The sequence below is a fragment of the Acinonyx jubatus genome, chromosome B2, assembly GCF_027475565.1.
Source record: "Acinonyx jubatus isolate Ajub_Pintada_27869175 chromosome B2, VMU_Ajub_asm_v1.0, whole genome shotgun sequence".
Taxonomy (NCBI): Eukaryota; Metazoa; Chordata; class Mammalia; order Carnivora; family Felidae; genus Acinonyx; species Acinonyx jubatus.
In genome coordinates, this window is record NC_069385.1 from 144,721,423 (window position 1) to 144,748,030 (window position 26,608).

At 48.2% G+C, this 26,608-nt stretch overlaps 1 protein-coding gene across 8 annotated transcripts in view; it reads right to left on the reverse strand.

Annotated features, from left to right (window-relative positions):
- RIPOR2 (RHO family interacting cell polarization regulator 2) overlaps positions 1 to 26,608 on the reverse strand; it is a 229,036-nt gene that overhangs the window by 30,166 nt on the left and 172,262 nt on the right. For 6 of the 8 annotated variants that reach the window (XM_053223211.1, XM_027040430.2, XM_053223213.1 and 3 more), the window contains exons 5-13: positions 26,091 to 26,114; positions 24,951 to 25,004; positions 21,383 to 21,532; positions 17,613 to 17,676; positions 9,418 to 9,461; positions 7,535 to 7,660; positions 7,141 to 7,289; positions 5,500 to 5,629; positions 254 to 931 (exon numbers count right to left, since the gene is read on the reverse strand). In XM_053223211.1, coding sequence (XP_053079186.1) covers positions 254 to 931; positions 5,500 to 5,629; positions 7,141 to 7,289; positions 7,535 to 7,660; positions 9,418 to 9,461; positions 17,613 to 17,676; positions 21,383 to 21,532; positions 24,951 to 25,004; positions 26,091 to 26,114 — 1,419 coding nt within the window. Of the gene's footprint in view, positions 1 to 244; positions 932 to 4,983; positions 5,134 to 5,499; positions 5,630 to 7,140; positions 7,290 to 7,534; positions 7,661 to 9,417; positions 9,462 to 17,612; positions 17,677 to 21,382; positions 21,533 to 24,950; positions 25,005 to 26,090; positions 26,115 to 26,608 lie in introns of all 8 variants that reach the window. The other 2 variants (XM_027040427.2, XM_027040431.2) reach the window with 2 other exon arrangements.

Genomic DNA, 26,608 nt, shown 5'->3' on the forward strand with positions numbered 1-26,608 from the left:
ACAGTGACTAACTCTGGGACCGAAGAGGCTCAGCCACTCCTCAGAGCTGTTTAATTTAACTCCTGATCGTCTTAGGTACGTCGATCTGTTGTGAGGAAAAACGAAACTTAACACGTGCTACCGGGGTGGAAAAGTCAGCACCAAAGGATGGTTATCTATCGGTCAGGGAAAGATAGATACGCAACTTTGCACAGAAGCTGGCCTCAGACGCCTCTCTCCAAACCTAGTCTGGTTTCCCTGAAACGGTACTTACTTTTAGAATATCATCCAAATGCTTGACTTCTTGGTTCAGATCCTGAAACTCCTTATACTGCTCCTTGTGGGGCTCCAGCGCAAGGAAAAGCCCGCTGAAGGCGTCCTCCAAGCTTCCGTCCAGGAAGGATCGACAGCCTTCGGATTCTCCGCTGACCGAGCCCTCGGAGAGCAGCCTGTCCGCGGCCACGGGCGCCTCGGCCGAGGTCAGCCTCTTCACCAGCTGCTTCGTGAGGTTTCCTTCAAAAGTGTCCAGTTCGACCGGCTTGAGCTCGGACGCCTCGTCGGACTCCCGCAGGAGCGCCTCGGCCACCTCCTTCTCCAGGAACAGGCGCTCCGGCCCGGCACCTGCCACCGCTCGGCGCTCCGGGGGGCTCCTGGGCCCGGCCAGGGGCTCCTCCAGGGGCGGCTTGGCCTCCCGGCCCTCTCGCGAGGAGTTTCTGGAAGATGCCGAGCCGGAGTCTTCCGTGCCCTCGTTGTGGGAGGACGGGCTGCTGGGGCTCAGCTCTGCGGGGGTGATGGTGATTTCGGGGTTTGCTGCACCTGCGCTGGAGAGAGAGCCCGCTGGGTCCGGGGTGAGGGCGCAGTCCTCGTTGGGCAGGTCACCGAAGCTGAGAGACAGTGGCGTTTTCTCCTCAGCGGCCTTGCCATTTTCAAAGACGTCATCGGGTAGATTAGACTGTGGATAAAAGGCATCTCGTTATTATTTTAAAAATTTTTAATGTTTATTTATTTTTGAGAGAAAGAGTCAGGGAGTGAGCAGGGGAGGGGCAGAGAGAGAGGGAGACAGAATCCAAAGTAGGCTCCAGGCTCTGAGCTGTCGGCACAGAGCCCGACGCGGGGCTCGAACTCGTGAACTGTGTGTGACATCATGACCTGAGCCGAAGTCAGATGCTGAACCGACTGAGCCACCCGGGAGCCCTGACACCATTATTTTTAAATACAAATTATATGCTTGGTGTGGTTTGTGTGCAGACAAGATACGAGATCATTAAAACAAAAAACCGGCACTTTCATGATATTAACGTTTCATTTGTTGATTGTGTGTATGTGTGTGTGTGTGTGGTTATGTGTGTGGTTGTGTGTGTGGTTGTGCGTGTGTGTGTGGTTGTGTGTGTGATAGTATGTGTGTATGTTTGTGGTTTGTGTTGTGTGTGGTTATGTGTGGTTGTATGTGTATGTGTGTGTGTGTGGCAGTGTGTGAATGTGTGTGTGGTTGTGTGTATGTGTGTGGTTGTATATGTGTGGTTGTGTATTTGTGTGTGGTTGTATGTGTGTGTGTGGTTGGTGTGTGCGGCTGTGTGTGTGTGGCTGTGTATTTGTGTGTGGTTGTATGTGTGTGGTTGTATGTGTGTGGTTGTAGTGTGTGTGGTTGTGTGTATGTGTGACTTGTGTGTGGTTGTATGTGTGTGTGGTTGTGTGTGTGGTTGTGCGTGTGTGTGGTTGTGTGTGTGGTAGTATGTGTGTATGTTTGTGGTTCGTGTGTGTGTGGTTATGTGTGGTTGTATGTGTATGTGTGTGTGTGGTAGTGTGTGTATGTGTGTGTGGTTGTGTGTGTGTGTGGTTGTGTGTGTGTGTGATTGTATATGTGGTTGTGTGTGTGGTTGTGTATTTGTGTGTGGTTGTATGTGTGTGTGGTTGTGTGGTTTGTGTGTGTGTGGTTGTGTATTTGTATGTGGCTGTACGTGTGTGGTTGTATGTGTGTGTGGTTGTATGTGTGATTTGTGTGTAGTTGTGTGTGTGTGTGGTTGTGTGTATGTGTGACTTGTGTGTGGTTGTATGTGTGTGTGGTTGTGTGTATGTGTGACTTGTGTGTGGTTGTATGTGTGTGTATGTGTGGTTGTGTGTGTGGTTGTGTGTGGTTGTGTGTGTGTGTGTGGTTGTGTTGCATGGCAAGAGAAAACAAAGCTCTTAGAAAGGACTTCTGGTGTTGAATCTAGGTGAAAGTTCATTAGACTATTCTTGGGTTTAACATTTTCAAAAGAAAAGGTTGGGGGAGGGGAGACAACCGAGCCTGTTTCCTAAAACGCAGGATCTCACAATATTTGGCAGCTGTACTTATGAATAATGCTACCAATTTTGGGGGGGAGGCATTTATCTTAAAAGACTTTACAACATTCATGCTATTTCACTCAAAAGACGGGATGCTTTGTTCTGCTTCAATTCTCATAGATTATTTTAAAAGAATCTCTACCCACAAATCCAAGCCCTTGAAAATGTTCTATGAATTTGGTAACCATGCCACAAATAACTGAGGCCAGAAATACACTGGCATAGCTTCTGTAAAAACGGGAGACTAATAAACTTGAACATCTCCCGCGATTGCACAGCCAGAGCTGTGTCTAGAAACAGCGAGTCCTCTTGTCGAGCCCACCTGGGCTGGGTCAAGTACACTCTGTGATCCATGAAGCAGAGCTCAGAAGGGGGAGAGGTTCCAAATATCCAGGTAACCAAGATAATTACTTTATGCAGGCATTAAAATGATTTCTAAGTCAGTTTTCCCTACGTTGCGGTCCGTGCAGGGTCTCGGTACCAAATGCTGCTCCGTGGAAAAAGTTTTCTGGGTATTTGAGACCAGCTCTTTCAAAATGGATAATTTCTCCTGGGCTCTGGATTTGATATTCTAGGTAAATAGTTAAGTACCACGCTCATGCCTAATTACATATAAAGCAAGGAATTACCATCATAGTTCTGGGAAACAAAACGTTCCAGCCAGTGAAATGGGAGCGGACGGAAAGGGAGCTCCTGTCCTCCCCAGCCGTGTCTCTGGTCCCCTCGCTGCTGGGCTGGGGCCGCCAGATCCCAGCACGTGCAGTCAGTTCAACCCAAACTTTCTATTCTCATCTGGTTAACCACAGGGTGAGCTGTGTCACTGGGGCACTCCAGGAACCTCTGCAGCTCAGTTTTGCCTCTAAAGAACGTTTTCTTCCGTGAATGGTCCCTGAGCGTGCTGCTCAGGGTCCTGGGGGTGCAGGGGCGGGAGTGGGCGGAGTTCTGGGAACCCCCCCAGGAGCCGCAAAGCAGCAGGTGGGCCCCGTGGGCTCTGGGGCTTGTCTCCTTTGGTGTCCTCTGCCCTCTGTCTGCCCCCCTGCACCTTACCCCTCTAGGAGAGACAAAGGGGGAGCTTCTGGTAGGATTGGAAAAGGGCTACCCCCTGGACTTCCTCCAAGGGGATCCCTCAGGCATCTCACAGAACCCCCCGGGCCCTGGCCGCACTGGGGAACGAGGGAGGCACTGGCTGAGGCAGGGGGTTGCTCCATCAGGATTCTTGCGGAAATTCCAAAGTCCTCACCAGCCGTTTCTCTCTGGCCTCATGTTCCCAAACCCAACGCGCACCTACACGAGTGGCCAAGGTTGAGTTAGACGAAGCCGAGGTGCTCTGCTCAAAGGGACTCCCGGTGTGCCAAGGGGAGCCTATAAACGGGCACACGACAGTACGAGCGCGTGTGCGATAACTGAGGTGTGACACAACAAGGCAGGACCCCTGCACGGGGATGGCTGCCGCCTGGGGAACAGGGGGTCCCAGAGCTCAGCCCTGCAGGATGGGGAGGCGGAGGCGAGGAGGAGGGAGTGCATTCGAGAAGGAACGTTGTGTGCGCAAAGATGGCAGCTCGCGGAGGGTGTGGTGGGGTTGGAGAGCGGTGGGGAGGTCAAGGGGCTCAGGCAGAGGATGAAGAGTGGTCAATGGCAGGCGTGGAAAGCCGGGCCGAGGAAGAGCCGCTCTGAGGCGTCTGCCTTTATCCAAAAGGCTACAAGAAGCCGTCAAACTCTTGTTTAAATTATGCTATTAAGATCTCTACCAACTCCCTCCACAACTCAAAGCAGGCGAACATGGATATACACGTGATATCCATGGTTACGTATACAATTGTATCTGCTATATCGTTTTTGGGTCCATGTGTTCAGGCACATTTTCCTTACACGATCTTTCTGTTTTCCTCGGAAACCCCACTACTTTAGTCTGGTCCTTGTCACCTGGGATTTGTAATTGAACGAATTAGATGCAATTATTATCATCATTAACCAGAAAACTTTTTAGTCCTTTCCTTTCTGGACATTCAAAGATGACTCCCCCCCCCCACCCAAAGATGACTTCTATATGTTCGTAAAGAGCAGAATATTCCATGTACACACGTACATGTGTGTGTACGTGTGCCCTCTCTTGTGACCTAACGTCATACAATGTAGGTCACCTGTTGCATTCCTGGCTACAAATGAAAGAGTTTCTTTTGCTAAGGCAGCAAAAATAACAAACACTACAATGAACTAAGGCTAAGAACCTCTTTAAATAAAAAAGGCTCTCGTTAAATTGGTATGCATCCTTTTGACCTCCTCGAATGCCCCTTTTTGAGGTTACTCAAATGCTAAGTGCATCTGAATGCCGAAAGGCCTAAAGACTGTTACCGGTGATAAACTAGTTGGACTTGGGAAGGAACATCTTTGACCGCAAGTGTAATTGTATTTTTAAAAGATGAAGATCTTGTTACCATGGATATCTTTGCCCCAGCGGAGAAAAACCACAGCACAAAAGCGGGGCTCGCCCAAGACAGGGACAACCACCTGGCGGACAGAGGCGCATGCGTGACCCAATTTCCCGCCCCAGGGACAGGACGGCTGTAACCGTCGCCCCGTGAGCACGACAGAGAAGCGGGAAAAACGGACAGACCACAGCACACGTGCCACCAGCCCCCACGGCAAGCACTTCCCAGCGGGCAGGCCACCCGCACTCACATAAAACTCTAGCCCGGCCTTGGGTCTCAGCCGGAGGGAGGGCAGGTCACTGAGGGAGCGGCTGCAGTGCAGCTTGGCCAAGAAAGTGTCCTGCAAGGCACTCAAGACAGACAGCCGCCGCGGCTTGTCTGCCGGAGGGCGCAGCCACCGCTTGGGAAGTCAAAGCAAGACGCGCAGTTAGCGGAAAGCATTGGTTACCGTGTCTCCTTAGCTTTCGAGCCCGCGTCTCTGATTAGAACTAGGAGGCCGCTGTGACACCCCTCACTCTAAAAGGCTGAGCTCAGAGAGTCTTCAGGAAAGTCTGCGTGTTATCAGTGCGATCAGTAAAGGGGCGTGAGGGGAGAGGAAAGACGGCAGGGGGCGTCTACCACCGCCGTGTGCAGATGGCCAAGGGCATCTTGGAACATTATCAGGAGTTACCGAGAACCCCTAATGCCCTGTCAAGCGTTTCAAATACTGGGTGCAAGCCCCACCTCGGGTTCAACGCGCCTCCTCCCCAGATCACCGTGAACTTACGAAAAAGGAGTGGTCCTTCAGGGTGGGCGTCTCCGGGGTCCCCTGGCTGTACATGGACATTCTCCTCTGCAGGGCTGCGGCCTTGCTCCCGGAGCCCGAGGACGGGGCCATGTCCTCCACGTCAAAGGGGCTGCAACACAACAGGTCCCCGTGAACGCACGTTTGTTAGGTCGCCTCTAACCCCTGGACCGCAGGCCGAGAAGACACCTCATTATACTAAAGTAAACTCAGAAAAGTGGGAACTGGGCTGGCCAGGCCGGCGATAAACCAAGATAAAACAAAGTGGAGCAGAAGACTGAGTCCAGACCCCTCCAGGGGCCAAGGTTATCATCATGGCATTAAGTGCAATTCACCTATACACCCAGCCATTAGATAAATCTGTTTCTTGGTTAATGTTAGACATGGAAACATATTAATGCTTGTCCAGTACAAGATGTCAGTCTGTAAAGATTCTTTGAGCTTTATGTTGGCAATACAGGAGAGTAACGTGATTGTTCTAAAGAAAATGAACGTAGACTACTGTTCGTTTCTGTCAACACAGAGCCTGTTGCGTGCGGGACAGTCTGTCCACCGTCACCCTGTTTATCATCATGCCATCTGGTTCGTCCAGCGAGACAAACGATCTTGCCTTTGCCACATCGATGACTACAGCTGACGTGGAGGGAGGCCGGGCAAAAGGTGCCCACAGGGGTTCATGGACAAGACAACGGGGTCCTTGCTGCTTCCATACCTCACCCTCTATGTCGGAAAGAGGACCCTGAGTATCGGTGCCCCGCACGTCACGCGTGCATGGAAATATACCAGGGGCACAGTATCAAACGTCGTGGGCAACCAGTGTTTAATGGCTTACGACCTTTCTCATGAGGTGACTTCAGAAAACCACCTTTAAGTTCACTGCTCTGACGAAAGGTATCTCTTCCTCTCTGGCAATTTTCTATTTCAGTAGAGTGTGAAAGATACCAAGAAGTTTCCCAGAGCAGCATAGGGCACACGAGATAAAGAGGGACAGGCAAAGAAGACATTACAGAGAGAATTGGGATTTTTTCCAAGGGTGAAATATCTCCTTTAGACAGTTATTTTTCTTCCAAATTAGCTTAAGAGCTGTATTTGGTTTTTTTTCTAATGTTTTAATGTTTACTTATTTTTGAGAGACAGAGAGGCAGAGCACGAGTGGGAGAGGGGCAGAGAGAGAGAGAGGGAGACACAGAATCCCAAAGCAGGCTCCAGGCTCCGAGCTGTCAGTACAGAGCCCGACGCGGGGCTCAAACGCATGAACCGCAAAATCATGACCTGAGCCACCCAGGCACCCCAGAGCTATGTTTCTTTATATACATTGAAAGGTTGAGAAGGAGGGAAGGCAGCACAATAAACAATTTTCAAGCAGGAAGTAGGAGAGGAGCAGAGTGGTAAGACAGAGGCTTCTCCAGCTTATGGAGCTGACAATGTGCAAACGTCACCCGCTGAGCCAGCCAAGCAGAGCCTCGGGCCCTCGAGGTTCTGACACAGGTCTCGGTGGGACCCGAGAGTCTCCTTCTGTGACAAGCCCTCCTGGGGATGCCGATGGTCCCCGTGCCACCCTCTGAACAGCACTGGTCTGCAGCACGTATTTGTAACGTGGCAAAACTGAAAAGGGCCACTTACTACCAGGTGATCTCCAGGCTCAGTTTGATGGTGCCAAGGTCATTGATGTCAACTGCCACCACCTGAGGTCGGGCGGCAAACAGCTCTTTGGTCTCGCAGGTCACACTGCCGACCAGGAGGTGAGTGGCGAGCCCTTTGAGTTCCGTGACCTGGTGAGAGAGGGACAGGGACGGCCTCACGTCGGGGGGGGGGGGGGTGCCGGACAAAGGCCAGGGACACTTTCCCCTGTTCTGCTTGGCCCGCTTTGGGCGAGAGCCGTGGTCTTCACGGCGGACTCGGGGTGCAGAGGGGAGTCTGCAAGGTGGAGGGGCCGCAGGCGGAAGTCACGAACAAAGGTCCCCACCGACGGGGTCACCCATCCGTGCACCAGGATATGACAATGACGATACTGAACCTTGATGGAAATGAATCCGACGATCAGTGGCAGGAACACGACCTCCTCTCCGTCCCAGCTCTGCTTGCCGTTGGCTTCTATTCTGCCTTTCAGTTTCCACCTCTGTCGGCCGTACTTCATGAAAATCTGGGGAGAAGACACCAAACCTCGGGTTCCAGGGGCCTCGCCCGACTTGCCACCCACACTTTGAGATACACGGCATGGGAATAAATCAGCTGCTGCTCCCCCCTCTTCCGTCCTCCTCGCCCACCCCCTTCTTGTGGGTCTTTCCAATTCCCTGGGGTCTGGGCGGAGGGGCAGATGGTGAGTGGGGAAGAGGCTTTTAAGAGGGAGCAAGGTCTGCTCCGCCAGGCAGAGGGGGTGGGGGGCCCTCTTTGTAAAAGGTCAACCCGTGTCTCCTTGTTACCACGGTCACGGTGACCAGATCCTTCTCCTGGGAGAATACAATGCTTCCGTACATTAGCCGTTGGACCCCCCAGCTCCGTGAGCGGGGGAGAAACCATCAGCTAAAATCTACTCAGCAGCCAGCAGCACGAAAAAAGACCTCCTCCTCCTCCTGGATGAGGGAGGCAGAACTGGACAAAGATTTTGAAATCCGACAGACCCCAGGGAGAGGGTCTCCCCTCTCTTTGCTCAGACAGCTTTACCGTTTAGGGGAAGATACCCTTCCCTCACACCCGCTCCAAGGATGATCACAGAGGGTTTTGGAGAAGACAGTTAGATGATTCAATTAGGGAAGTTCTCTTTTAAAGAGGGGAAAAGAGAAAAGCCTTTTTTACTTTCTGGAGTGTATCTTTATAAAGAAAGGTCTAGATACTAGTGTTCTTTAGTCCGTGATATTTATGAGCACTCATGATCCCGGACTGGCTCTTGCATCGGGAGAAAAGGCTGCTTTCAAGTACAACATTGGGACTGGGGAAAATACGAATATGGACCGTATGGCAAATGCCAATGTTAAGTTAGCTGCGTTGAGAGTTGCACGATCCTGATAGGAAAGCATGTTCTTCCATTTTGGGGAAAATAATTATGGGGCAAAAGGTCACTATGCCTGTGCTTTGGTCTAAAATGGTTCAGCAAAATAATGATCATAGTAGTAATAATAAGGCAAATGTGACATTATGTTAAAAATTGGTGTCTGCAAAAATAGACCTACCCTATGACCCAGCAATAGCACTGCTAGGAATTTACCCAAGGGATACAGGAGTGCTGATGCATAGGGGCACTTGTACCCCAATGTTTATAGCAGCACTCTCAACAATAGCCAAATTATGGAAAGAGCCTAAATGTCCATCAACTGATGAATGGATAAAGAAGTTGTGGTTTATATACACAATACAATACTATTTGGCAATGAGAAAGAATGAAATACGGCCTTTTGCAGCAACGTGGATGGAACTGGAGAGTGATATGCTAAGTGAAACAAGTCATACAGAGAAAGACAGATACCATATGTTTTCACTCTTATGTGGATCCTGAGAAACTTAACGGAAACCCATGGGGGAAGGGAAGGGAAAAAAAAAGTTAGAGAGGGAGGGAGCCAAACCATAAGAGACTCTTAAAAACTGAGAACAAACTGAGGGTTGATGGGGGTGGGAGGGAGGGGAGGGTGGGTGAGGGGTATGGAGGAGGGCACCTGTTGGGATGAGCACTGGGTGTTGTATGGAAACCAATTTGACAATAAATTTCATATTAAAAAAATTGGTGTCTGGATGAAGAGTATGTGGGGTCTTCACCTCCAAATGTTCTCACTGGGGCTTCATTTTTCCCCCAAATAAACAAATGTAAAAGGAAAAAAAAAGGGCAATGTAAGAAACCAAATAATGGCAGCTGACTCCTGTCCCTCAAATCCCCAATTCCAGCACGCAGATGGACACGATACTTACTTCATACTGATCTCCAGGACAGAGACGAGCAAAACCAGCCAGACCTGTAAGCATGCAACAGAGACATGAGGTGCGGCATAGATTCCCCTTCACAAACCCACACTGGAACGTTAATAAACCAGAAGCGTCAGACCTTTGTGAAAGCTCATGGAATAGTTTTGAGGGACCACCCGAGGGGATGAGGGGACAGCTGAGAATCCCATCTATCACCGCTGCAGAGAACATTCCTGGCCGGGTTAACCAAAGATGGTGCTTTCTGGGGCAAAGAAGGCTGCTCGACAGGGACTAGAACCCTATGAACCTTTGACCAATTAGAAGTCCACCCAGCTTCCAGGACCAGAGAATTAGGGCCAGAAAGATACATTCATTTATTTACCCAAAATATTCCCATGAAAATAAACTGCTGTCTTGTTTTTCCTTCTGTCCCAAAGATTGGTGATTTCTGATAAGTGCCTCTCACTTGGGTGAAGATTCCATGGGCTTAGTCTGTCCCCCTTGCCTCTCCCCAGTTCACTCATTCCTGTGTTTTCCTATTCCTATCTACCCAGCATAATGATAATAGAGAGATAATTACGATAAGGACAACTAGACGGCATAATGCACCATCTAGTGTGTTATGAGATCACTTAAAACGGATTATCATCTATACAAAGGCAGTAATTAAGAAAACAAAAACAACCAACCAGATGACAACAACCCACACTCCCCATGTGGAGAGGGGGCTTCCCTTCGATCATGCCATCAGCACGTCCTCCCCCGGCTGGATCTGCTCAACCTGGGATCCAGCCCCATCTCTGATGTAGCAGCAAGAACAAATCATGTCAGGCCACTGTCGTGGGACATCTCAGGGACCCTGAATTTAATCAGTCTCTTTCTTTCTGTAGATATTCATTGAGACTCCGTGTGGGGGGATCTGTGCATTGGGGTAATGATCTGGAAATTAAGAGAGAGTTCACCGATACCCAGAAAATAGAATAAAATGTGATTAAAGTCCACAGGGATGAAACAGACAAGGACCCGAGGCAGTAAGAGGGGTTAAAGAAGGTGACTTCTGTTTTATTGACCAGGGAGCCTACTCTAGGTATCAACTCCAATTTCATCACCTCTAAAAGGGCGGGGAGGTCACAATCTCCACTGTATTTATACAGACAATCGATGGCCTCTGGTCCATAGTACGTGCCTAATGCATAGTAATGATTATATATTCAGGAATGGGGTCATACTATTCATTCATTCATTCATTCATTCACTTATTTATTTATAGTTTATTTATTTATTTTGAGAGAGAGAGAGAGAGAGAGCATGAGTGCACAAGCAGGGGAGGGGCAGGCAGAGAGGAGAGACAGAATCCCAAGTAGGCTTTGTGCCATCAGTGCAGAGCCTGATGTGGGGCTTGAACTACAAATTGTGAGATCATGACCTGAGCCAAAACCAGGAGTTGGAAGGTCACCCGACTGAGCCACCTGGGCGCCCCAGGTCATACTATCTATTGAGCATGTGCCATACATGGTTCATTTAAAAGATGTTATCTATATGAAAAGGTAGCAAATCGATGCACATCAGACAGGGGGACAGCAATGGAGAGACAGTAAAAGCAGATGTTTTTCTATATTTTGAATTTTTTTAAGAATGTGTTACTTAGGTGTAATTCAACAAGAAACTCTATCTCATTTAATGCAGGCTAGTTTCTTGGAGGAAGGTAGTATTTGAACAACAGAATTTCACCACAGGCAAATGAGGGCATGGGTAAGCGGGCACTTCTGGGCAAAGGGAGTGGCCTGTATTCACGCATCAATATTTCCGGAACGCCTACTGCGTGCCAAGCACAAATATAGTCGTGGGGAGGGAGAGATGCACATCACATGTGCACAATAAATGTAGGGACTAAACTCATCAATAGGGGCTTATCAGTAATCCTGGCTCTGCTTCCATGCCAACCACAAAGCAAAGTCTCTTACCCTAATAGGGACCTGAAGACACAGTTTTAATGAAGGAATGAAACAAATTTAATAAGAATGGGCAATTTTATTTTCTCATTTTCTAATGAAAAGCACCAATATAATTTTATGAAAAAAACCCTCCAGTTCAGAATTCACAACAAATGCTTACACACAATGGAATACTACAGAGCCATTAAAAAAAGGACGAGATCTTGCCATTTGTGACAACATGGATGGACCTGCAGGGCATGAGGCTAAGTGAAATCGGTCAGGCTGAGGAAGACAAATACCATATGATTCCATCTATATGTGGAATCTAAAAACAAAACCAACAAAATAAACGAGAAGCAGAAGCAGACCCATAACTACAGAGAACAAACTGATGGGTTCCAGAGGGGAGGCAGGTGGGGGGATGGGCCAAGTGGGTGAAGGGGAGAGTGGGAGGTACAGGCTTCCAGTTATGGAATAAGCCATGGGGATATAAAGCACAGCGTAGGGAATATAGTCAATGGTATCGTAACAGTGTTGTATAGGGAAGAACGGTACCTACAGTCATGGTGGGCACAGAACATATAAACCTGTGGAATCACTACGTTGTGCACCTGAAACTAATATAATACTGAGTGTCAACTATACTTCAATTAAAAAAAATTCAGTACGGGGCGCCTGGGTGGCTCAGTCGGTTAAACGTCGACTTCGGCTCAGGTCATTATCTCATGGTCCGTGAGTTCGAGCCCCGTGTCGGGCTCTGGGGTGACAGCTCGGAGCCTGGAGCCTGTTTCCGATTCTGTGTCTCCCTCTCTCTGCCCCTCCCCTGTTCATGCTCTGTCTCTCTGTGTCTCAAAAATAAATAAACGTTAAAAAAAAAAATTAAAAAAAAATTAAAAAAATTCAGTACAAATGTTTAGCTATCTTTAACAAGCTATTATTAATTATTATGTATGAATTATGTTACGATAATTAATATAAATATTAAAAATAATGGTCTCTGGTAAGGTGGGATTAAGAGGAAAATTAAACATTTGGCATTCAATAGTGACTTTTATTGGATTTTTTTTCAAATACCATGTGTTTATAAGAAAAAGACATAAAAAAGATCACGTATGTTGGTTGGCGGGCAGCATATATGTGGAGAACAGGCTGTTTGGATATTCATGACAATTTTTACAAAGTTTAGCACTGGATAGAGCGATGACATTATGACTTAAAAATTTTGGGTATATTTGCCAATGTTAAAAAAAAAAATTAGAAGGTACCATTTAAAAAATTTAAAACTGAGCGGCCCTGGGACTCTCAGCTGCCTTCGCACACAGGGCGTCCATACGGCCAACGGACCCCTTGGTGGCCCAGTCTCCTCCAGCTGCTGTTTACAACCTTTGAGTTCCTAATTGTTTTTATGTGAGGGTATGTATGGTTTTACCCGTGTAAATTTGACCGTGATGGTATCACACAGTGGATCTTGCCTTCTTTGAATAGCCCCGTTAAGCTGTGAGACTGGAATAAATGACCGCCTCTCCCCGGTCCAAGAGGCACGGCCACAGTTAAGAGGATAGGGAAGGTCCATTTAGGCTTAAAAAAGGCACCCGCTGTTACCACTGTCTGTCAGTAGATGGCAGCAACTCACCACCTCCTTCTGCCTCCTGCCCCACCGAGCCAGGCCACTTAGGACTTTGCCAATAACTAGAACATAACAAGCCACTTTAAAAGATTTACTGAAATAAGAGCAGAATTTAAAAAGTCAATTTCCCCTAGTCATTTTCTGCAGGAGTAGTCTTTTTTTTTTTAATACTTTGGGGAAAAAAGCACAATTGACTGGTTTTTACAAATCAGAATAGGGCAGATGTGCTGATTCTAAGAAAATCCAAAGTGCCCTTTAAAACCTGTGCAAATCAGTGCAGGTTTCATCCGCTGCAGGCTTACCTGTGCAAATACAACAGAAGCCTGGTTAAAAAACAAAAAACCCAAAACTGACAAGGTATGTAAAGGGAAAAATCCTTTGAAGGTTTTTTTCCCCCCCTTTCAAAATTACCGGGAATTTCATATCTGAGGAACTTATCTAATGGGAGAAAGGTACTTGGTAGGGATGTTTTTGCGCTTATGAGCCCGTGTTATTAAAGCAAAATTTCTTAAAATCGCTTGTAGTGCTATCACACTGAGACCCTGATTACAACCATAACGTAGCCAATTGGCAACAGGCAGGCAGAAAACAGGTCCCGCCCTCTGCTCCTGTAAGCCAATCACCGTACTGGCTGCAGAATTAAAACCAACAGCAGGCCAATTGTAGTTACAGCCTGAGGTCTCTGAGGCCCGGCTGGAGCCTTGCTGGGATTTTCACAGTTGGGGAAATCTTTATGCTTTCTCAGTGGTTTTGTGATTACCGTTGCACAGTCTCGAAAGCTTTCATTTCGGCCCCTCTAAGGACCACTGGGGGCTAGCATCCAGGGATGGGTGGGGGTAGGGGACTTTTATTTCTATGGCTACCTTTGGCTGTTTTACTGTAAAACCTACTACTGATTGAACGGTCTTCTGCACCCCATTTGGAAGGCCCAGACACTAGACTAGGCAGCCCCTCACCTTTCCTTCCTCTGCTCAGAGACTTATCTGCCAGAACAATGCTCCCCACGTTTTCTAGTTCTATGATGACCTTCCACTCCAGAGATAAAAAAGATCACACATGTTGACCGCATATACACAGGGAAAAGGGTGGCCGGGTATTCATGCCACTGTGAACAAAGTTTAGCACCTAGTGGAGTAGTTACGAAGCTAAGGAAGTCACACTTTGTACCCAAGGCGAAGAGCCAAGCAGCTGGCCAGCCAGGAGCTCTGCTACAGGCCTTCCTGATTTATTGACCAGGTATAAATAATGCAGATTTACTAGCTCACAGGGAGTTCTCCCCTCTGCTGAGGCCTGACCCGCCCTGCAAGCTAGACGGGCAGGTGTAGGCGTGGGGACACACACCGCCTGCAGGGTCACTGGAACAATCCCTGTGGGAGCTACTGTTCCCCAAGAGCCCACATCTTTTCGTCACCGTCCTGGTAAACAAGACGCTCCCTCTTTAACCTGACATTCAAGGTGCTTTAAGATCCAGTGCCAACGCACGTCCGTAACTCCTCTTCCAGGAAGCAGCTCAGCCCTGCCAGCCCGCCTGCCATTTTCCACATGCTTTTCCCTCTTTGGTGAACGCCATTGCCTTGCTGTTCATGTGCCCAGAGCAGTCCCTCTCATTTGTGTTCAGAGATGACACTGGGGAGCCTTCCTCCTTCCTCCCTGCTTCCGTCCCCCAAGACAGGTGAGTGGCACCCTTCTCCCCCCGCCCCCCCAGGCTTCTGAGATAATCCAGCCTCCCCACTGGTCCAGCAGGTGATTCGTTGCACCGAATGAGAACACGCTGGCTCATACCTCCATCTTCTCCAGTGGATGTGTGGAACTCAGACCTGGGGCCATGCATCGGGAGGCAGTGTAGGGCGTGGCCAAGAGCAGGGGCTCCCTAAGTGTTTGATCAGCTGTTTTTATCATCAATCCAGCCACACCCCCACTGCCCCCCCCCCAAAATGGTTGTTTTCTTCACGTTGGGTGGGGCAAAAAGGGAAGTGTGGAAGGGTGTGGCAGGAGGAAGTCGGGTTACCAGGTCTGAAAATATTATGAAATATCCTGTTTATGTCAATATGTTTGTTGGGGTAGTTATGTTTTACCAGAAGGAATAACAGATAAGAAAGTAGCTGATGGTAAAGACATAAGACTTCTCGGCAGTGTGAGGACGCTTCCCTTTATCAAAAGAAAGGAAGATTTCTGTGCCGGTGTTACCCTTGAAAGGCTTCCTAGTTGTAGTTTCTGAGTCAGATTAGGGAAGTGAAAGGCCATGCTCTGAGCCACAGTTTATAGCGTCTGCTTTGCTCTCTTAAACTTCAGTCCTCCTCATATGGGACTGAGCGTGGGACTGGGAGAGGCCTGGAATTCAGTGTCAAGTTTGACTCCAACTTAGTGAGTACTAGGACAAGTCACTGAACGCCCACTTCCTGCCAATAAAATGGGGGGAGTTATCACCTCACCAATGATGGGTGCCCTGGAGAGCCGTGAGCACCAGAAATAGGGGAAATCTGGGACCCCCCAGGAGGAACAGCGGGAAGATGTGCTGCCCGAGTTTCTCTCAGCGAGAGACAGACTAGTCTGCACGGATGGTGACCGAGCGTCGGGGGAAAGGAGAGGGAAGTGCTTTCTGCTAAACACTGATTCAGGGCAACTGTCTTCCAGAATCAGGCTGCTGCTGAAACCATCCTGAGAGTCTTAAAAAATCTTGCCAACTCCCACCCCCCCACACCCCCAACTTGCTGGGTCTGGGGCAGGGCCTGAGCGGTTTTGGAACCTCTGACTCTCGTGAGGACCCCACATGAAGACAAGAAATGGAAAACTGAGAGGGCACGGATGCCCCACCTCGGTGGTACCGCTGGTGTTGAGATTTAACACCGAATCACAAACCAGTTCACTCTCAGGCCTGCCCAAGAGAAGAATGCAGCCATTGCAGACACTGAAGGTCAAGGTCACTGTTACTCCAGCAATAAACATGCAGAGTGGCTCTCGTGCTGTCACGGAGGGCCTGGTGTTGGACACAAACAGTGCCCCGCAGACTTAAATGACAGATTCCAAAACGAAAGTCTCCTATTGAACACTTGAAAAAGTACCCCTTCTCTACTCCCTTAACTGCAAAAAGTAGGCAAGAGGGTGATTAAGTTCCCATTAGCAACAAGCCAGGGATCAGGCTGCTGACGAAACCCGAGGACCGGAACCGCCTGCGCCCAGCCCTCGCCGCTGCAGTCAATGGGCGCAAACTCAAAACTCAACGGATTTGCCGTTGCTGATCTGACAGCCCTGCCCGCGAGGCCCGGCAGATGCTCCGTCTGCTACAGCGAGCACGCCTTGTTTGTTCTGAAGATGCCGCGCTACAAATATAACACCATCATGCTTCTAGGTTGGAACTTGCCAGAGCAAACACCACAGACGCACTGGGAAAAAGAGGAAAACGCAGAGACCTCTGTGGGTTTAACACTAGAGATGAATAAAAGGAAGTAACTGGTGGGTAGTTTACAGAAAACATGAGTGCAAAGGAGTAACTGAAGAGACACCACAGAGAAGCCAGAAGACAAATCTAGGTGTGGGATACTCTATACAACGGTTTCTATGCCAAGTCGACGGTAGGAAGAAAGTGGGAAGGGTCTGTGTTAGGTGATAGCAAGCCTAAGAGAGACACCGAATGACCACTTATGATGCCTGGACCTCATGTGGCTCCCGATGTCAACATACCAACCATACAAAGCATTTTTGAGACAACTGGGAAACTTGGATCAGGGAACAGATTAATAACAAAGGCATGTTCGTTTCATTAGACATGATAATACTGGGCATTGTGGTTATGGGAGAAGATGTCCCTATTCTTTTTTTTTAATTTTTTTTTTTACATTTTTATTTATTTTTGAGAGACAGAGAGAGACAGAGCATGAATGGGGGAGGAGCAGAGAGAGAGGGAGACACAGAATCGGAAGCAGGCTCCAGGCTCTGAGCTGTCAGCACAGAGCCCAACATGGGGCTTGAACTCACGGACCATGAGATCATGACTTGAGCTCAAGTCAGACGCTTAACCGACCGAGCCACCAAGGCACCGCAAGATGTCCCTATTCTTTAAGGGATGCATATTGAAATATATACAGGCAGACTCATATCTGGGCTATACATCATCAAAGGCAAAAACCAAATGAAGCAAATGTGGCAAAATCTTGCTAATTATTAAATCTAGGTGATATGGGGCTCGCTGTAAATTCTCTTCACTTCTGTGTATGTCTGAGATTCTGCCATAATAAAGATTCAAGGATGCAGGCAAGTCTTAGGACCAGAAGGTTCTGGAACATCAATACATTAACATAAATGGGGAGGGGTAAAGGTGGCGGCACAGTGCCTTTGCAAGAAAAATAAAAATAGTGTGAGCTCTGTCTGTGGAGATGGCTCCTGACTCTCTGTGGGGGAAAAATACCTTTCATCTTTTTTTTTTTTAGTTTATTTATTTATTTTGAGAGAGAGACAGACAGACAGAGCGTGACCAGGGGAGGGGCAGAGAGAGAGGGAGATGCAGAATCCCAAGCAATCTCTGCTATCAGCACTGAGCCTGACACGGGACTTGAACCCATGAACTGTGAGATCATGACCTGAGTTGAGATCAAGAGTCAGACGCGTAACTGACTGAGCCCCCCAGGCGCCCCGAGTACCTTTCATCTTGATGGAGAATTCCCCCAGCAGATTCTCCAGCTCTGCTTCAATGGCACACATGTTCTGTGGAGAGTACAAAAGAGTGGCATCAGACCTAGGCTTCTCTCCCACAGCAGCTCAAGGCGCATGACGTTCTCTCGGCTGCAAACAAGTAACTAGTGCTTGAATTCCAGGAGACTCCTGGAGTCTCCAGCACTGCCGGAGAAGCCTTCTTGACAAAATGGTGCACAGGAAATTCAGAGCCTAGAACAAGTTCAATTATTTCCATGCGTGACAACGAGGACTGGGATGCTAGAGAAGCAGGAAAGCAGTCTTCTCCTAAATGGAGAAGATCAAGGCTGTTACGTTGCTGACTCCGGGACCTACTGCAACAGAAGCCTTGCTGTGTTGCCTTCAGATGGTGCATCAGTTATGTCATCAAATTATGCCATGGACAGACGAATCCAGAACATGACATGCTGGAAGAACTGGCCGGGATTCTATGTAAGGTCAATGTTGGGGGGTGGGGGGAAGAAGTTCTCGACAAAAGAGGCTAAAGAGACATAACAACCAGATGCGACCTGTTGACTTTCATTGCATCCTGATTTGAAGGACAATAAACTAAGACAGAAAAGACATTACTACTGGACCAAATAGGGGACGTCTGGAAATGCACAGGCTCTTTGATAATTCTGTTGAGTGGATTCATTTTCTTACTTGTGACAATGCTGTGTGTTTGTGCAAGGGATACACAGATTACACGGGTTGCCATTATGGGATCGGCGCTGAAATACTTACTGTAAAGTGTCATAATGTCTGCTACTGACTGTCAAATGACTCAACAAGAAAAAAAAAAAGAAAAGAAAAAGAAAAAATTGGGCCTATGTGAGAGAAGGAAAGCAAATGGGGCAAACTGTTACCAACTGGTCAACCTCCGTAAAGGTAGATGGTGTTTATTACGCTAGTCTTGACTGTTCTGTCGATTGGAAATTTTTCTTAATAAAAATGGGGGGGGGGGGCGGCAAAAATAGCACTGTGCTCTATGAGTGACGCGGGGCTCCTGAGGTGCCCGGAAGTGATTCCTGGGTGTGACGAGAGTCCTCTGCTGACTCTGGAGTTGAGGGGACACTGAAGGCAGAAGAAGGGACACTATCTCAGCGTGTGGTTAGACTCGTCATTGCCCTCACCCTGCCTCCTCAGTATCTGATGACCCAAACAGAGCCACTGGAGATCAGAAAAGGAAAAGCACCCTGGTGGGGGGGGGGCTCTCCCCACGGGGCCCCTCTGCAGGTCGACCAGCTTAAGCTCCGGAGACCACCTCGGCTGCAGGAAGCAGCGGTGCCCATGCCCGCCCCCTCCCCCCCCGCGGGGGCACCTGCAGGCTTCCCCCTCAGCAGTCAGCCTCCATGATGGGAGTGAGAGTGGGTGGGTGGGGGGGCCAGCCCAGGGTGCTGACAGGGATGGCTCCCTTTACATTTTGTTTGCTGAGAACTTCAGGACTGATCTGTAAGGCTACTGCTTCTCCTACTTGTTCCTTTGTTCTGCCCCAAAAGATCACTCTTCTGAACTGGTGCCTGAATGGGACGCAAAGAGAATGGCATTGTCTTTCCCCTTGTAAGCTCTTAGTGCCTGAAACAGCTTCGCAAACCTGGGGGAAACGTCCCGAAGTCTGAGCTCTGTGCTGCTCGAAAGCTTTGAAAGCAAACCCTCGGTATTATAAACCTCTTTTCTTAGAGCATCGTGTGTTTCTGTGAAAGAACACGTTACACTCTCCAAAAAGGCCAGTGATGTTATCATGCAAGCCAGGATTGGCACCAGTGTCTTCAAAAAAACCTTGGGGCCAGCTAGTCTAGCGGCTGAGGACCTCTGTGGACAGGATTTGCTTCCATCTCGCCTGTGCAGCGACTGATGAACATGGCTGCACCTGCGGAAGCATCCAGAGCCTTCTTGCCCTAAACATTCTTTGCTATCAAATCCTGGCTTTGCAGTTCTGGAAAGACACAAACCCACCTGATGTCAAGTGAGGTAGGGCCCTGCAGAAATCCGACACTTTCTTCTCTAAGGCAGAAGTCCCTCTTGCTGATATTGTAATCTACATCTTTGAATTTGCGAGCAGACTGTGATGCCATATTTTGGCACTTGACCAAGGGCAGGTGTCTCCAAAACGGCTAGCAAATGTTCCAGGACAGGAAGCTCCTGCCGGTCCGTTATCTGCTCGTGGACTCTGAACGACCTCTATAACTGCTCTTTTGATTTCATGAATATGGAGAAAGGTGGTCTCATGAACCAGGGCTGGGCTACTTCTAAGCCAGAGATCCTCAACCCCTGGGTTCACCAACTTGGGCGAGGAAAAGAAACCCTCTGCTGTTTCCCAACCTCTAATTGAAACTTATCCCATGTTGAAGTGTCACAAATGTAGAAAGGAAGCCCCAGCAGTATGACCAGTACCTGTGACTCTGACACGGACAGAAATCACAGGCATGTTCCTGGTCACATCATTTGTTCTAGGTACCTTGAAAAATCATTTATACTGTTTGCTGCTTTAAAATCTTATAACTTCAAACAAGTAGAGGCACTGCTAGATCTTATAACTTAACGTTGATGTGCTAATAAAGCGGCAGAACTAAAGCATAGCATGATAATCAAAATATTTTGCTTTTTAAGGTATTTTGACAACTGGACGGCTAATATTGAAATATCTGTTTCAGGATAATTGGTTTCTTTTGAATTCCTGGATTCTTTGTATTTTATTTCATGCATTTAAAAAGCGTTGTTCTGAAAGGGGAACATAGGTAAAGAAGCCCATTTCAGACCACGGGAAGGGACTAACGGTTCCGACCAGAGGCGCAGCTTGAATGACCATACAAAGTGACCCGTGAGGTCCCTCCCGCCGCAGGGCGGTGACAGACGCTCCGTTCTGGGAACTGTCCAGCAGACCCTCATGGGGCTGATGACTTCATTCATGGAATTCGATCGGTGAGCAGACTCACGGGCTAGTGAGACAAGCTGCTTTAATAATTCAGCTTTCATCAAAGACACTTGGTATCAGGTGACCCCAGGAGGACTGAAGATCTCCCTGCGTCATATGTTTGGGCCTCAGAGACAGAAGCCAGGAGAGCACACTTCTGCTCAGGGTTCTTTATCTTGCCTCCTTTAAGATAGAAGGGAACTTCCTTACAATAAAATAATCCTGGGCAGGAGGCTTAGTGATACCCAACATCCAGAGAAGCCATCTTACCCCCCGGGTCTGTTCGACTTCCAGGAATAAAGCCAGATTCGACCACACGCTAGAAAATTTGGAAGCGCACTTAAACGTCAAAAACCAGGGCATCGCGGCTGACTTGCGCATTCACTGAAATTTCCGACAAGCGTTTGCAGCCTACGTGTGCAAAGAGTACAAGGCAGCACGAGCACACAAGAGCGAATGGCTTCGTAGAATCTACAGTCTTAGGTTTTACAAGCTTGTGAGCGAGCATGTTCCAAGGCACTAGGAAACCGGTGTCTGACAGGCGATGTTCGGGGACTGAGAAAAGCCAATAAAGGCTGCGGGGTCTAACGAAGACTCTGAACAAAAATACAACTGACCAAACTACCCAGCAGTCGTCTTAAATAATTCCACGGACAGCCTCAAACCAACAGGAGAGAGGCCAACAGTAAAACATCTCCCTGAAGACTAGCATGGGGCTGGAGGCTGCCACTCCCCTTGTTGCTGGCGGTGACCAGCGATTCCGACAATCCCGGGGTGGGGGGCCTGGGGGGTACTTAAGCTGCTGAGCAGACCTGCGCGTACCTCCGTGTACTCCCTGTAGCTGCGACTGATCTCGGACAGACTCTCCCGGGCAGCTCTGCTGGCTGGGGAGGCTGCGAAGGCTTGCTTCATTTTGCTGGCACCGTCTTGGAGGCGTCTTTGGATACAGTAAGCTTCGTAGAGTTCATCCACCTGTCAGAATCACAAGAGGGCACACACAAGGGATGTAAACATTTCATCTCACTTGGAAGAAGTTACATAGGCCATGGCTACGTGCTTAAGGTATTTACGTTTCCGACCTCAACAAGGGGACTCTTGGCAGAAGCGTCATCCTTTCAGACAGAGACCAATCGTTTTTGTTTTAGCCACTGGGATCCATTTTCCATTTTGAAGCAGATTTTAATCTGAGCTGTCTTTTCAAGTGGCACAAAATGGAAATGAGCTGAACACCGGTGGCTGCGTGAGATGCCTACTGGATAACGAAGGCAGGAGTCTTCTTCATAAGCAAAAAAACGCTGGAAGTGTTGACACAAGGCTATTATCACTTTATTTTAAGAGGACTGTCACAAGGTGATATCCACACATGTAAATTTATCAATTAAAAAAAAAGAAATTGAGGGGTGCCTGGGTGGCTCAGTCGCTTAAGCGTCCGACTTCGGCTCAGGTCGTGATCTCGCGGTCCGTGGGTTCGAGCCCCGCGTCGCGCTCTGTGCTGACAGCTCAGAACCTGGAGCCTGCTCCCTCTCTCTCTGACCCTCCCCCACTCATGCTCTATCTCTCTCTGTCTCTCCAAAATAAATGAACATTAAAAAAAATTTTAAAAAATTGAGCCAAGATTTTACAAAAATCATTTTCAATAAAGAGCCTCACAATAGACGTGAGCATTTTCCTCCTCCACCTCTACACCTATGCCTCTAGATGATAACAAACCTTCTGCAAATGACTATCAACCATACTCGTTCTATAAGCCTGATGATCACTTAGTGCCTCTAAGGGAGTGATGTTCAATCAACCCAAGGCTGTTTTGACACCCAGGGGACTTTTGGCAAAAGCTGGGGCCGTTTTGTTTCCCGTGGCACAGGGATAGGTGCTATTGCTATCTGGTAGGTATAGAGGCCACGGATACTCAACATCCTGAGCAGGAGAGGGCAGCCCTCACAGCGCAGGCCATCTCCAAATGTCAACTGTGCCTACACCGAGAGAACCTCGTTATTCCTGGTCACGTGTAGGTGCACAGGCTTGGACCGTCCTCCATTATCCACACGCTACCCAGTTAACTAACTACAGCAGCTTGCAGGCAGATGAAAAGGACACTAGCACCAGGCGTGAGCAGAAGCAAAGGAAATCCATGAGCCCAGGAAGCCTGCCTCGGGCTACTTGTTGTCCTTTCTGTACACACTTCACTGCCTCAAGAAGCTACAGAGCCAGAAGACGGTCGAGGTAAATGTCATGGGTTTTGGAGCTGAGGATTCCTCTTTGGTTCTGAAGGCGAGTTTTGGGGCGCTCGCTAAAAAGCATCAGTAGGACCCGCCAGTGGTGTGGTTTTCCCCAGTTGCGGTCTCTACATTAGACGTCATCACACTCAGCTTAGAAGATGAACGTTAAGAGATTGCAAATTATTCTCTGGTTACAGGATTCTCTGTCGCTCTTCAACAGTTCACTGCGCTCTGCTGAGAGCAATTGCCAGACTCCGGGAAGCAGCCTTTCATCTTTGGGGCCGATGGATTCGTGCCTGATTAAGGGGGAGACCCAAGACTCAGGGGTGGTGATGTGCCGATAAAATCGTTGGGCTGGTGACCGGCACAGAAGGTGGTTCCCATACTTAAAAGTTAAACTCAGCCTTACTTGGTGAGCTCATTACCATGCTGATGGCCAGGCCCCACTCTGAGATGCTGATTCAGGAGGTTAGGGCTGGGCTGGGCATCTGAAGTTTTAAATAAACGCTGCAGATCGTTCTGACGCGGGAGGTCCCCCATGAAACTCTTAGAAGCGCAAAAGCTGATACCTCTTCCAGCGCAGGTCAGGCGGTTGTACCCAGGTAATCCCCTGGAAGCCTGTGCCTTCAACCTTTCCCCCCTGTGGCCGGGTTTGCCAAAAACTCCGAGTCTGTAATCCCGTCTACAAGGAAGCTGCTGGCGGGGTGCTGGTTTAGCCCTGATGATGTAGTCTACTACTTTGCATTTAAAGATAAGTTAATTCTTCATTTTCATTTCAATATCAACCTATCCTAGCCAAATGAAGTTCACCTTTAGGATAAAGGGTTACCAAGTACTCACCTGAGCGGAAACGGGCCCGGTCTGTAGGCAAGCATCTGTCTCGACTCTAAGTCAGCAGTGGCTCTCATCAAATAAACGGACTGACTCACTCGGTTGACTATAATTTGTGAGGCATGCTGTATATAGGTGTTGCAAACAGACCGCTACCAACCTTTAACAGCCGCCGGGCTTGTTGTGTTTAACAACAATGGATACAAGATGGATAAATTCACTCCTACCTAATGCAGGGTTGTGCCCTCTTGCTGGGTTTCAATCTGCCAACACTTGCTGGCCACACGGATACCTTCTAATGGATGTCATTGTTTTATTTATTAACAGAAATTGGAGCAGTTTCAGGTTTGCGGAGGGAAAAGGGATTTGTCAGAGTGGGAACACACAAAGGCAGTTATAGATACACGTGCTTATGTGCGCATAAATCATCACAGAATTTTAAAATGAAGGAACTCTTAGGGTCATTTAGACCGAACACGTGCACCTTCCAGCCCCATTTCACAGAGTGGAACACTCAGGTCCATGTAGGTGATAGAGGCCAGAGAGTACACGCCTGGAATCCAGGGCTTCTGACTCCTAGCACAGAGATCGGCTGAAGCGTCCAGTCTCCGTACTTGGAAGAGAGGCTGCCGCACGGGGATGCAGACAGGAATGCATCTGGTGCAGGAATGCAGACTGGTGTGATTTAGCAGCTCCCGAAGGGAAATATTTCCAGGCTGTCCCGGTAACTCTCTTAAGTGTTCAGAACAAGGGGTGACAAAGTCCCACCCCACACAAGGCTGGCTGGACCATCAGTGAACTATCTGTAGGGTTCAGGGCTGGGTGTCAGGGAGCCTGGCAAAATGGCCCCCATCTATGCGGGCGACGAAGATGAAGAGGTCATGCGAGGAAGGGCAGAAGGAACTGGGCGCTCGACAGGGTTAGAGAGGTACATGGCAGCGTCCGTAAGTACTTATACGGCCTTCACGAAGAAGTTTCCGGGGTACTGAGTTGTATGCGTGCCCAGAGGTCAAGTTACGCAAGCGTGAAGTTTCTCCTAGGTCCGTTTGGTTCAGTCTTTACCAAGACTACGTGGAGACTAAAAGCCCAGAAGGAGGCACTGTGGGTGCCTCACGGGAAGCACGTAATATCTGTTGAACTGAGTAGGGTCGGTACTATGCCGGACTGTAAGGCTCCTAAGTCTTGTTTGTCTCCATTTTTACTGCCTGTTGGAAGACTTAACTGGTAGGAGTCAATTAGGTAAGAAATTGTCCACGGACTAGACGCCACGCTTAGGCCCAAGGCGTAGTGATTAGTGACTGAGAACGGAAACACAGAAGCAAGACAACAGGAACTTCCATTACCTTACTGATGTGAAACTCCAGGCGTCTCATGTATCTTTCAATCGTTTTAATTTGCTGGAAATAAAAGAAGAAGTTTGAAAAAAAATGCAGCCGTTTACAGTTTAACCCATCTAGACTGGCAGGAATATCTTCTCCCCGCTCTCCCACTCAGAAGTACCAGAAAATGCGAACCATCCCCCCTTTCTTCCAATCTTGGCTATTTCAGAGACTCTCTATGAACGATTCGGGAAGTATTTTCCGAAACATGGAATAACTATTCCGACAGATGAACTCAAGCTGGTTATTGGAATCGTTGTGTGGAACATCGAGGGAAGCCAATCAAATGGAACTCACTGGGTCTCTGGCAGGACGGTATCATGTTGGGCTAGACCTCAATCCCTCCATTCTATCACCTCTAAGATGAACTCACCCCCCTGCCTTTTAGTGTCTCTGAAACGGGGGTGCATTTTACAATCCCTACTGCCAGTGCACACTCACAGATAATCACAGTGGTTCTATGTGTCATCCCTTCGTTTGAGTTATAAATCCTGTTATTACACGCATTCAATTTAATTACCCTTTAAAATGTCTTCAAAAAAACCATCATACCATGATTCAGCATTAAAACTTTCTCTGCATCTACAGAAAGGCATGGGAAGGGGACAGCAGCATATTGAAAGACAAAAACAAAATCTACAATGAAAAGAAAGCTCGAAGGGCTTTGTCCTGAGGCATACAATACAAATTTTAAGTGAAAAGAAAAAAAATGGTGCCAGGATTTAACTGGAATCACTTTTTTCCCTCTTAGGCGCATATAAAATACCAGTGTATTTTCCAATCAAGGACGTCTTTGGCTTGATGAAACAGTACAGTCCATATTTAGAAGGGGCACAGGTAAGGTGCTTAAATACCTGGGAAGTCCTGAAACTCATCAGCACACCGAGAACCCTCCAACCAGGTGGCACTTTTATGGAAGTGACCTTAAAGACGGCATTGGAGCTACATGATGGTACCCCCTCATTAGAGAAAAGCATGACTTTTCCTAGGCTTAGAAAAATCCTCAGTTCTCTGAGGTCTTGTTATGCCTAAGAGGACATCACTGACCTCTAGTCAAAGATTCAGTGCTTATTTTCCAGCAACTCTCGGCACAGAATAACTTACCTTGTCTAGGTCATACAGGACACCCTAAAATAAAAAAAAAAAGAGTGTTGGGATTAAAACTTATTCTCCTCAAAATTGTTACTGATATGAACAGAGGGGTTTAGTCTGCATTTCTGCATTACCAGTGAAATGATGATCAAACCCGCCAAGTTCTACTGGGTTATTTCAAATAGCGGTAAGAGTACTTTTAAGAGCCAATATTTATTTATACTCCGTGTCTCTAGAATTCCACCCCAATCTCTCTACATGCTGGGAGCTTTAAGGGTTTCACTTGCTTTTAGCTCTCCTCTCTTACATATTGAGGAACACATAAATTCATGTTAACTTTTAATTTTTTTAATGTTTATTTTTTTGATAGAGACAGAGCATGAGCAGGGGAGGGGCAGAGAGAACAAGAGAAAGCGAGAGAGAGTGAGAGAGAGGGAGACACAGAATTTGAAACAGGCTCCAGGCTCTGAGCTGTCAGCACAGAGCCTGACTGGGGCTCAAACCCATGAACTGTGAGACCATGACCTGAG